A 12,291-nucleotide genomic window follows, 5' to 3' on the forward strand; every position below is an offset into this window, starting at 1 on the left:
ATACAGAAACCTGGAGATAGTGTTTCTCTTTGGTGGTAATGAGTCCAGCTTCGAAAGCGAACTGGAGTTTCTCATTGATGTTTTTTGCTAGCTCGGGGAGTGGGTTGTGTTGCAGTTTTTTATAGGTGTTGTCGTCTGATAAGAGACGTTTAACTTCCCTTTCATAGTTGTCGGCTGTTAATAACACAACATTGCCCCCTTTGTCACTTTTTTAATATATAACCTAGACTAGGATACAAATAAAATTCTGCTTTCATCAGGCTGGGTGGGCTAAATGTGATCAAGATGGCTGAAGACGCTGAGCCCGGAAGAATCCGGAGTGAAAATGCTGCAAAGGAGCTGGTTGTCACACTGCTGGAGAAGAAATACTATTCTGTTTAGTTTCACTTTAAATTACGGCTGAGCTACTAAGAGATTTTGAAGTACAACAGAAAGGCCAGCACAGCATCTTTTAGGCTTCTTTTACATGGGTGTTCCATCTGTCCGTTTACGGAGGAATGACACCTATGTAATACTATGGGCAAGCAGATGTTAGCAGATGATCATCCATTGACATCTGCCTTCGTTAACATTTGTTTTTTTTAATTTTTTCCATTAAAAAAAACGAAAGCGGACCTAAACGGTTGTCAACAGGCAAATGGTATGTATTTGCATCCTTTGTAGCATTGGTTTTTAGAAGCCGGCACCCACCAGCGTTCTAACAACAGATGACTCAACAGCTGTCAGCTGAATGTAAAAACAATTGGCGGTAATTACAAAATTTGAAAGAAAAATATATCCATCTTTACTAGGCCCTTCGGACCTACTCACTTAGACATTTTAAACCTTTCTAAATAACTACATCACTCATGTTTTGCCAAATTTCTTCATTAGCTAAAGAAAGTAGTGGAACCCTTACTCTGAAGTGGATTCCCAGAAGAATGGTTTGTTCATGGCAACAGACTTCAGCTCCTGCAAGGTGTCTGTTAAGGTGGCACTGAACAGCAGGGTTTGTCGCTGGGCTGGAACAGCACTAAGAATGACTTGCAGATCTTGAGTAAAGTCTGTACAACCCTGTTCAAGCAGACGATCTGCCTCATCTAGAACCTGAGGACACATGTACATTAATTACAAGTGGGGATTAATAAAAGATTTGAAAATTAAAAAAAAAAAAAAAAAATTACAAGTGGGGAAAGAGAAGTATGGATCCCTTTAGTTCTGCGTTAAGTTATCAGTCTTACCAAGAATCGAATCTTCTTGATGCTGAATGTGTTGGAACTTCGAATATGGTCAGCTAGGCGACCCGGTGTAGCTATGACAACATGTGGCTTTCTGGCTAGCTCCAGGGCTTGGGCAACCATATCTAAGAGAAAAAAATGGGACTTAATTACAACTGGGAAACAACTATACAAACTTTAAGTTGGTTTCCTTTTTAATGACAGATTAAACACCTGTATACTACTAAGATAACAAACGGCTTTACCCTAACTCTACCAACCTATAGCATGCATTATCCCTCAAGACCCACCCAGTACCATTTTCTCAATCCCTGCCTAGGAGAGAATGAAGTCCATTCAGAGGAGAAAAAGTACAGTATGGGTTATACTGAGTAATTGCTTTAATAGCCAATCACAGGCTACACAGCAATTATGTGATTAGGAGACAGTCCTCCCGTCTCCTGGTTTAGTACAAGACTAGGAATTGATAGTTTGCCCCTCGAAAGCAGGCCCCCCTCCGTGAGGATAGAGATATATACACACTGTGTGCACAATTATTAGGCAAGTTATAGTTTTGAGGATTAATTTCATTATTGAACAACTACAGTGCTCCCGGTCAATGTAAAATGGTAATAAACCTCAAACCTGAATATTTAAGAAATTTTTGGGCAACTATCAATTAGTCTGCAGAATTATTACGCAACTAAATGAAAAACTAACGTTTTCCCATCTCACTTATTTAAATCATCTGTTAAAGTGGAAATAATAGACAACACAACATTTACAAATCAAAAAGAACCACTAGACAAAGCCATACATATATTGCCGACATCCCCATAATCAAAATAGATAAAAGATTACTAACCCCCAGGCAATTATGGGACTTTAAAGGCAACTCAAAAGGATTGACTTGTGGGTTTGTATAGAATTTTATTACATCCATATATATTAAAAAAAAAAAACAGAAGTATAAAACCATTCGTATGAATAAAAAAAAAAAAAAATCATCAAATGTAGACAACTAAATTGTCACATAGTATAGATGTGTTGGTGACACTATCTTCTCTATGTCCCCGACACGTTTCAGGAAGAGTTTGATCCTCTTTCAGGGGTGTTTTTAAGAGAGGGTCACATAGTCTTAAATCATCCAAGATAAAACAACATACAATAAAGCCGGAACTGATATATAAACAGAATTCACTTTTGCCACAGATTAGAGATGTTGCAAAGTTCCCCTCGGACCTAGGGCCCTACGTGATCCACACCGGGCTCCCCCCACTTCACATAGCAGCAACTAGTTAGGTTTTTGAAAGAAACCAGGAGATCTTGTGGTTGTATCGTGAAGAGAGAGTGGTAGGTCCAGATGACCCAGGCAGCCATGGATTGCTGCCATGTGAAATAGGGGGATCCCAGTGTGGATCACGTGGGGCTCTATGCAACATCTCTAATTTGTGGCAAAAGTGAATTCCATTTATTTATAATTTATGGCTGCATTATAGGTCATTCATCTTGGATAAATTAAGACTATGTGATCCTCTAATAATAATAATATTAATAATACCCCTGAAGAAAGGATTTAACTCTTCCAGAAACACATCGGGGACATAGAGAAGATAGTGTCACCAACATGTATACTATGTAACTATTCAGCCGTTTAGTATATAACATTTTAATCGTCTACATTTGATGATTTTGTTTTTATTCATACTGATGTTTTTTTACCTTTTTTATATGGATGTAATAATTCTATATTTCATACAAACTCACAAGTCAATGGTCAATGCTTTTAAAGTCCCATAAGTACACCCCTTTGGAAGTCCCAATCCGGAATAACCCAGCTTTTGATCAGTTAAATATATCAGTAGACTGATTTCTGGAAAAAGAAAGGCATAGTCACATTGGCAGTTATATAATCATAGAACGCTACATCGATTTGAACAGTATAATGATATCGCCCATAAAAAAATTTCTATAAATATTTACAGCTCTGTCATGTTTTGCAGGCGCAACTGGGTAGCCAGATACCCAAGATATTGAAGTTTCATCTTCTTGGAGTGTTGAGATCACAGGGCTCTAAAGGGCTTTATACTTTACTCACACTTAGTGCAGGCCAAGGCATGCAGAAATAAATTGAGAGTAAGGGATAAATGGCAGACAATCATCCCGACTATGACAGATGAGAGGTGGGAAGAGATTTGCTACCATACATTTGACAGTTTTACCAGCAGCTAATAGGCTAATTCAATTATACATGATACATCAGGTATACCTTAGCCCAAGCAGATTACTTGGAATGGGGCGCAAGACCACATCGAATTGTCAGATGCCACCAAGATGGGGCAGACTTCCTACATTTAATGTAGCACTGCGATTTCATTTTAAGGTATTGGAAGCAAGTAACAGAAAAGCTGTCAATTGTATTGGTTAGATCAATTCCATGTACTGCTGCGGTGTGTTTGTTGGGATTACTAGAGGATGAGATATGGCCTAGATATACTAAGATTTTATTATAAGAAACACTATTTCTGGCACAGAAGCCTATTGCGGTAAGATGGATGCAAGTGGCACCACCCTCAGTAAATAAATGGATGAAAGTAGTTAATCAGATACTACCCTATGAAAAGATAATGTACGAGCATAGAGGAGCGACACAAAAATATCAAATGATATGGGATGTATGGATTAATGCTAATGTTACTTTAGGAATGGAAGAGAAGTAGTAAATAGTGATTATTTGGGGGGGGGGGGGGGGGCACGAAAGAAAAATGCTACAAGGAGGTGTAAATAAATGGTGAAAAGCGGCAACCAGGTTAAAGATTATTAGAGTTGTACGATTAGTTATGAGTTGTTTTGAGAGTTTTGAATGAAGGGTGCTCCTCAGGGTGTATGTATGAAAATGTAAAGGATATACATATTGTATATATAGATTTTTTGGTTAAAATTTTGCAATAAAGAGTATTTAAAAAAAAAAAAAAGTTCCATAAGTACTTGGGGGTTACTAATCTTTTCTCTGTGTCCATATTTACAAATAAACATTTAAAAATAAATAATCAGTGACCAATATAGTCACCCTTCTTTTCAATAACTGTCATACGTCTTCCATTTATGGAGCCTATCAGTTTCTTGATCTGCTGACAATCAACTTTTTGTGCAGCAGCAACCACAGCCTCTCAGACATTGTTCGGAGAGGTTTACTGTTTTCCTTTACTGTAAACCTTACGTTTAAGAAGGGCCCACAAGTTTTCAAAAGGGTTTAGGTCAGAGGGGGAAGGGGGCCCATGTCATTATTTTTTCATCTTTAAGGCCTTTATTGGCTAGCCATGCAGTGGAGTACTTTGATGCATGCAATGGAGCATTGTCCTGCATAAATATCATGGTCTTCTTGAGAGAAGCAGGCTTTTTCCTGTTCAACTGCTGGAAGAACGTGTCTTCTAAAAACTGGCAGTAGGTTTGGGAGTTAATTTTGAGTCCATCTTCAACCCGAAAAGGTCCAACTAGCCCATCTCTAATACCAGCCCATGCCAGTACTCCACCTCTACCTTGCTGGCATTTGAGTCAAAGTGGAGGTTTGTGCCCATTACTGATACAGCCACAGGCCCATCCATCTGGTCTATCAAGGGTCACTCTCATCTCATCAGTCCATAAAACTTTGAAAACATCAATCTTCAGATATTTCTTTCTTGCAGTGGACAGGTTGTGGCTACTTTCCAAAAAAAAAAAAAAAAAAACTGTACACCTTTGGTTTAGATGCTCTTGGAATGTATTTAGCTGGATTTAAAATGAAACAGGGTGTACCCTCTTTGAATATGCCAACATGAGATAGTCATCTGTGTCTCAGGTGGGCAGTATAATAAAGAGACAAAAAGATACGTACCTGGGTATGTAAATATTGATGTAAACTTTCTCTCTGAAAAGTCTAAGAACCCATTCACATTGAGGCGACACGACTTCGGGGAGCGACCTGTGAAGTCGCGTGCACCGCGACTTTGGCGCGACTTGCAGACTTCACATAATGGAAGTCTATGCAAGTCGCTCCGAGGTCGCCCCAAAGTAGTACAGGACCCTTTTTCTAAGTCGGAGCGACTTGTGTCGCTCCTATTAGAACGGGTCTGTACTACTCAATGGACCGCGACTTGTCAGGCTGACAAGTCGCGCTAATGTGAATGGACTCTAAAACTGCTAAAAAAGGTAGCGCATACTGCAAGCAATTTAACCAGTTACATTGTTACCCAAAATCAGCTGTGTAGAACTTGTTGAATTAAAAGAGGAAAAAAAACATATGCCTATGGACTAATATGTTAATACATTTTAAATATTTATTACATACCCATTCCTCCAACAACGATACAGTCCTTCAAACCTAGTGGCTTGCCTAGAACTCGAAACTGTTCTGCAATCTGATAAGCCAATTCTCTGTAAAAAAAAAAATAAACAAATAATAGCCCTTTAGTAGAACTTAAGGTAAACCTCTCACAAAATAAATATTGGACCTGCCACTTATGAACACCTTCGGAAGAGGCAAGTTGCCTGGCTACTTTTTGACACACTGGGGGAGATATACTAAAACTGGTGCCCTCAGAATCTGGTGCAGCTATGCATGGTAGCCAATCAGTTTCTAACTTAAGCTTGTTCAATAAGGCTTTGACAATAAGCCCCCCTTCACATCGGCGTGATTTGACATGTCAAATCACAGCCTATTGCAGGCAACCGCACTGTCCCAATCGTTGCAACGCTGGCTTTGTGGCGCCGTACTGATTTCCAAAAGTAGTTCCTGCACTACTTTTCACAACTTTAGAGGCAGTTTCAATAGACTTCTGTGCATGAACCCACAGATGTCTTTCAAATCGCCCCCAAACTCACACTGAAATTCAGGTCTGACAAACCCACGTTCAACTTGAATGAGGGCTAAAACCTGGAAGCTAATTGGTTTATATGCAGAGCTGCACCAGATTTTACACTCTCTAGCTTTAGTAAATAACCCCCACTGGCTTCAATACTCTCAGTGTGCACACTGGGCATGGTTGAACGGAACTATGTCCAAGTTCAACTGTCTCTCTGCCCACTAGACCATAGCAATGACTGTTCGGCGCTCAGTGGTCACTGGAGAGTCTTGAGCTCAGGTGTGGTTTGCGCTCACTCACTGAAGTGAACTACATAAGCCACAAGTGAACCGTGCCTGGGAACACCTTCTCCCCATGGTACACTTAAGCCCTCCAGGGCATGGTTTGGAGCACTTACATTACACAAACATGGCAGACCAAGGAAGTAAACTGTGTCTGCTAGTGTGAGTGTAACTTTAGTCACCTAGCTGGAACTAGTATGGAGCTGAGAAAATGTCAGTTCTTATCTGCATTATTGGTCCTGGTCAGTGTCTTAATTCCGAAGCCAATGGCTCAGCACGAGAGCCAAGAAACTAGCATTTTCCAAAGGAAAGGTGAAGATATCCTCTGTGTTTCTTGAACTACATGCTTTAAGATGATTTTATTTAGTCCAACACAAAAGAATTAAAAGTGGTATTAAACTTAAAAACCATGCCTGCCAGCATTTTTTTTTTTCTGTCTCTTCTACCATAAATCTTCCTGTCGGCAGCAATGTACACTGAGCCATGCATGCCCAGCTCAGAGTACGGTATATTATGGTACCTGCTATGTGCCACGATGATGAGACTCTCATGCATGGAAGTGATGTCATTGTGGCTAGCAGAATCAAGTGGCCGGATGAAGCGAACCTGGAAGGAAGACTAGGTGAAGATAAAAGCACTCAAGCACTCACAGCGCACCGCAGGAGTCTTCCTTTGACAGATAAATCTGTCCTAATCTATTATGCAATGCAGAAGAACACATTATGGTATAAAGCTGCAGGGGTCCCAGATAGAAAACATATAAAAAGTATTACTGCTTTAAAAGGCAACAGACCAACTTTCAGCATGAATCCAAGGCATACTATTTATGTACAGCTAGCCAGTATCTAAACTCAAAAAAATATATTATTATCAAATAATTTCACATTTCCTATTTATTAAAGAATAAAACAAAAAAAAAACAAAAAAAACAAATATGCAAAGAAAAATGCCCATAAATCACTTTTTTGTACAGTAGGATTTAGAGTGTTAGCTGATACTAAATGGTTTATACTAACCGTGTTGGTGTGAGCACCAGGCAAAATATTCCAAAAGGATCTTCAGAGAGTTTCTGTAGTATAGGCAACACAAAAGCAGCCGTCTTACCACTGCCAGTTTTGGCACAACCCATGCAGTCCCGACCTAAGAGCATACAAAGAAAAATGGAAAACTTTGAATTGGTCCCCTCAAGTCATACCCAGAACTTCATTAAACAACACAAATCCCCCCACGCAATTTACCAGTTTTAAGTAAAGCCCAACACCTTTTTTTTTACTGAACTGAGCTAGAGTTAGAAGCTAGAAAAGGTTTTAAAAGACAGTTTCATTTTTTTTTTTTTTGAAGAATTAGAAGAACCCCATCATTTCCTGTTCTATCTAATGCCCATCTCGTGAATAGTAAATTAGGGAAAATCTATTCAGTGGGGACATAGGCTGCTTTAAAATCTCTACAATTTTCATAAATCTAAAACATGAAAAATAGAGTTTTGGCTGAAGTAGGGACTAAATAAAAGTATTAAATTTGGATATTCAGTGACCATTGTTCGATTTATTCTTTACTGAAAACCCCCTTCCAAGTGTGCAAAACTTCCCCTATCTATATATAGTGTGGCTTTATAGTTTCAACTGGAAGATTCCACAGCCATAACCAGTTAATCCCTTCAGCAAAACTATTGCGTTTACACTGTTTTTTCCAACTGTTGCAGTTCTTAAAAGTAATGAATGTCACAGAATTCAGTTGGGGCCAAAAGCATATGTGAAGCCACTCCAGCAAAGGAAAAATTTTTGGAATCCAAATTATCTTCTAAAGATCCATTAAAATTTTTACTAAAAAAAAAAAAAAAAAAAAAAAAAAAATGCATCTGTCTGCCTAATAACATTGATACAGCAAAGAAATACATTCCTCATCTGTGTACGCTGTGTTCCCCCCCCCCCCCCCCCCACCAAGAAGGGGTTCCCTGCTGTCAATCAGGAAAAGGGCTGAGCAGGGGGTTTGTGGCAACAAAGCCGACTACAGGAATATAGATGTGCCATGCCTTACGGTCATGTTGTTTTGATTAGTAAGATCAGGCACACAAACTGATAATACCAACATGGATCTGCTTCTGTGCTTGGCATCTTCAGAATAAGGCTTTATTTAGATGTGCAGTTGGGGGCCGTAAAAATGTGCGGTTGAGCTGCCCCCTAACCAGCCATTCTTAAGCTGCAATAAGTAGAGGACGGAGGTGTTTACATGTCGCTTTATCAAGTCATTAACTTGATAAAGCGCATAGCGCGAAACATGTAGTCATGGCAACCATATAGCTTGTGTTCCACCCTGGTTCCTGGTATTTCCCCGCAACTGTCCGGCTGATGTCACCACTACGGAACTACAGCAGAGTCCATTCATCCTCGCGCCGGCTGGTTTCTGGCTTAGTGCACACACTGCTCAGCGGTCCTGGGAGACTGACCTCCTCGCACTTGTGTTGCTTGCTGCCAGGTGCCCTTGTCCACTCCAGCCCAGGGAGATATTTAATGCTGCAGACAACAGCTGTAATTTGCCAGAATAATAGACTATTGGCTTCCTTCTCTTGTTCTCTAAACTGCACAATATATGTGAGGGAGTTTAAGAAGAGGAGTGTAATTGTGGCATCCCTTGAGACCATACAGACGAGATCTAGCAACAGGAGTTTCCACACACTCTGATATATATGCATTTCTGGTAAGAGGCTATATTAATCTCTGGCCACAGAGATATACAGGCGTGCGATCCTTCCTATATGGTACAGGGATGTTATCACTTCCAGGTGTTCATAGTTCCGCTAATATATCCCTATTTTCTGGTAAGAAGCTAATCCTGAAGGTGGTGGGATTTAAGTGTGTCACTGAGCACTGAATTTCTCCTTTCATCTTTGGATTGTCACTATTGGAAAACATCACATGGACTTTTATTTTTATTTGAAGCACGGATATTACACTGTGGACTTCATTTGTTGATTTATACCCTGTTAGGGTTTTTTTTCCTCACGTTCATAATTGGTGTATTTGATTATATACCTCATTTATTGTTTGTCACTATATTGATTTATTTAAATCACATATGTTATTTTGGCACCCAATTGTTTAGCACACCAGACCACCCTTATTTCAAGTATAGTTACTTTACTTTTGCTTCAAAGCTGAACTCCATATAACACTTTTTATGCAGTTATAGCAAACAGTGTTTTTTCCTTCTGAGATAAAATTTTACATAAATGAATAATAGCTGACCATTGTTAGCACCCCTGTCAGTGTTAAATGTTTTGTTTTATTCCTCTAACTGCCACTTTTGTTGGATGCATTAGGGCTCTTTCACACGGTCCGCCTCCGTAGGCGGATCCGTGCTGCTCAGCGGGGATCAATCCGCGATCCCCGCTGAGCCGGCGGATGACAGCTCCGTCTCCGCTTGCAGTGCCGAGAGGGAGGTGTCACAGCCCCCGCTGCTCTCTATGGGGAATCGGATGAGAGCGGACCGCCTGTCCACTCTGATCCCCAGGACGGATGGAAAATAGGGTTTCCATCCGTCCGGATTTCACGGACGGGATCAGATACGGATGGCAGCGGGTGTCACCGGACATGTCTCCGCTGACATCTGCTGCTCCATAGGGCTGAATGGGGCATCCGATCAGATCCGCCTGAAAAACTAACAGGTGGATCTGATCGGACCGCCCGTGTGAAAGAGCCCTTAGTCTGTTAACAGAACTTTAAAAATAAAACACTTCCTGCTGGCACACAAAAGTAAAAGGTGAAAAAAAAAGTCCTAAAAAATTTAAAACAAAATGCAACCACCATATTTTAAAGAGCACTAGACTCCTTGATTTAACGGTTTTGTAAAACAGTAAAATTCAAGACATACTGTGAATTATAACTGTCACATGTGTTCCCAACCAAACTATCAAGCCATCTAATGGTTGGTGTCAGATAAGCCTCTATATGACATGGCAGTCTCTTCTGCAGAACTAAATCCACTGATCTAACGGTTTCCCAAAACAGTTACATTCAGGGCATGCTGAGAATGAGAACTGCACAGTTACTTGTGCCCTCAATCCAACTGTCAAGCCATCAAATGACTGGTGTCTTAACTGATCACATCCCTCAAGGATAAATTCAGCTTTAGATCATGTTACACCTATGTTTAGGGTGCAACACGTTCCAACACCCTCATCCTTAACCATGACAGTGGGAGGGGGTTCCTCGCAACTGCTGTCTCATTTAAAATCAGTGCTGAGCACAGCCGTGTCATCCATTTACAGGGATCTGTGAATAAAAAAACGACAAGTCTGGCCTGCCAAAGTGGCAGACTGCTTGTAGCTCTCAATGGACTTTGAGTGCACTGATCAGCACGTTTGTAGTCCATTCATTCTTCCACCGGCTTTCTAACGTAAAGCCTGTGTAGAGGTATGTTCAAGGAGCAGCAGGAAATGTCTGCAGGAGCGTGACATTGCACCCACCATCCACTGATCACGGATGCAAAGCTGTTCAGGCTTTTGTAGGAAAAAAAATACTAATGCACATTTATTTTCTGCAAAATCATATCCATTTCTTTTTACATTCCCAAGGCAGCCACAGCGCAGCTCTCTATTTCTGAGAGGGCATCCAAGAGCGTCCTCCTAAAACCCTGCCCTCTGCATGCCAATCACAGCGGCCCTTTAACATGTGAACAGCTGTATCCTATCACAATTGGTCACACATAGACATGCCAGGTATCGGCAGTCCTTTCCTTGTGCGCTGTGTAACGAAAGGAGAAGAGATAACTAGCAAGGCTCTCAATACATTCTATACATGGATTATCAGCGCACCCTCCTCAGCGGCCTTCAGCGCACCCTCCTCGGCGGCCATCAGCGCACCCTCCTCGGCGGCCATCAGCGCACCCTCCTCGGCGGCCATCAGCGCACCCTCCTCGGCGGCCATCAGCGCACCCTCCTCGGCGGCCATCAGCGCACCCTCCTCGGCGGCCATCAGCGCACCCTCCTCGGCGGCCATCAGAGCACCCTCCTCGGCGGCCATCAGAGCACCCTCCTCGGCGGCCATCAGAGCACCCTCCTCGGCGGCCATCAGAGCACCCTCCTCGGCGGCCATCAGAGCACTCTCCTCGGCGGCCATCAGAGCACCCTCCTCGGCGGCCATCAGAGCACCCTCCTCGGCGGCCATCAGAGCACCCTCCTCGGCGGCCATCAGAGCACCCTCCTCGGCGGCCATCAGAGCACCCTCCTCGGCGGCCATCAGAGCACCCTTCTCGGCGGCCATCAGAGCACCCTTCTCGGCGGCCATCAGCGCACCCTCCTCGGCGGCCATCAGCGCACCCTCCTCGGCGGCCATCAGCGCACCCTCCTCAGCGGCCATCAGCGCACCCTCCTCAGCGGCCATCAGCGCACCCTCCTCAGCGGCCATCAGCGCACCCTCCTCAGCGGGCATCAGCGCACCCTCCTCAGCGGGCATCAGCGCACCCTCCTCAGCGGGCATCAGCGCACCCTCATCAGTGGCCATCAGCGCACCCTCATCAGTGGCCAACAGCGCACCCTCCTCAGTGGCCAACAGCGCACATCAGTTTAGCTGCTTAGCTTCACACTTCCCGCAGTGCACAAAAAATGCGAAGGAGCAGATCGCTTTTCTCCTATACCATTCATGCGAAGGAAGGGGGAACTGTCAATGACAGCTCTGGGCTGTATGAGAGAGACACTCTCAGTTCAGAGCCCTGCTGAGGCGGCACTGACAGGCAGCACTGATGGACGGCTTTTATGGTTTCTTGCACCAGGCACTGAAGGTTCTACTTAGGCCTCTGGGTAATAACGTTTATTTTTATATTTTGTGTACTCTAATTGAACTGGAACATTACAGCGGTGGTATTGGCACATCCCTGGTATAAATACATTACACAACAATGGAATATGCTTGGATTGGACTCCTTCCTGCTGTGCTGCTCATGATCAGCTTCTGACTGCATTCCATTTCAGTGCAA

General features: G+C 42.5%; 1 protein-coding gene across 1 annotated transcript in view; it reads right to left on the reverse strand.

The window, feature by feature from the left end:
• DDX49 (DEAD-box helicase 49) overlaps positions 1-12,291 on the reverse strand; it is a 42,185-nt gene that overhangs the window by 29,627 nt on the left and 267 nt on the right. Inside the window, exons 2-5 of the mRNA XM_082243052.1 lie at positions 7,335-7,458; positions 5,524-5,609; positions 1,221-1,342; positions 899-1,086 (exon numbers count right to left, since the gene is read on the reverse strand). Coding sequence (XP_082099178.1) covers positions 899-1,086; positions 1,221-1,342; positions 5,524-5,609; positions 7,335-7,458 — 520 coding nt within the window. The remainder of the gene's footprint in view (positions 1-898; positions 1,087-1,220; positions 1,343-5,523; positions 5,610-7,334; positions 7,459-12,291) is intronic.

The sequence above is a fragment of the Pelophylax lessonae genome (genome assembly GCF_965119305.1).
Source record: "Pelophylax lessonae genome assembly, chromosome: 1".
Taxonomy (NCBI): Eukaryota; Metazoa; Chordata; class Amphibia; order Anura; family Ranidae; genus Pelophylax; species Pelophylax lessonae.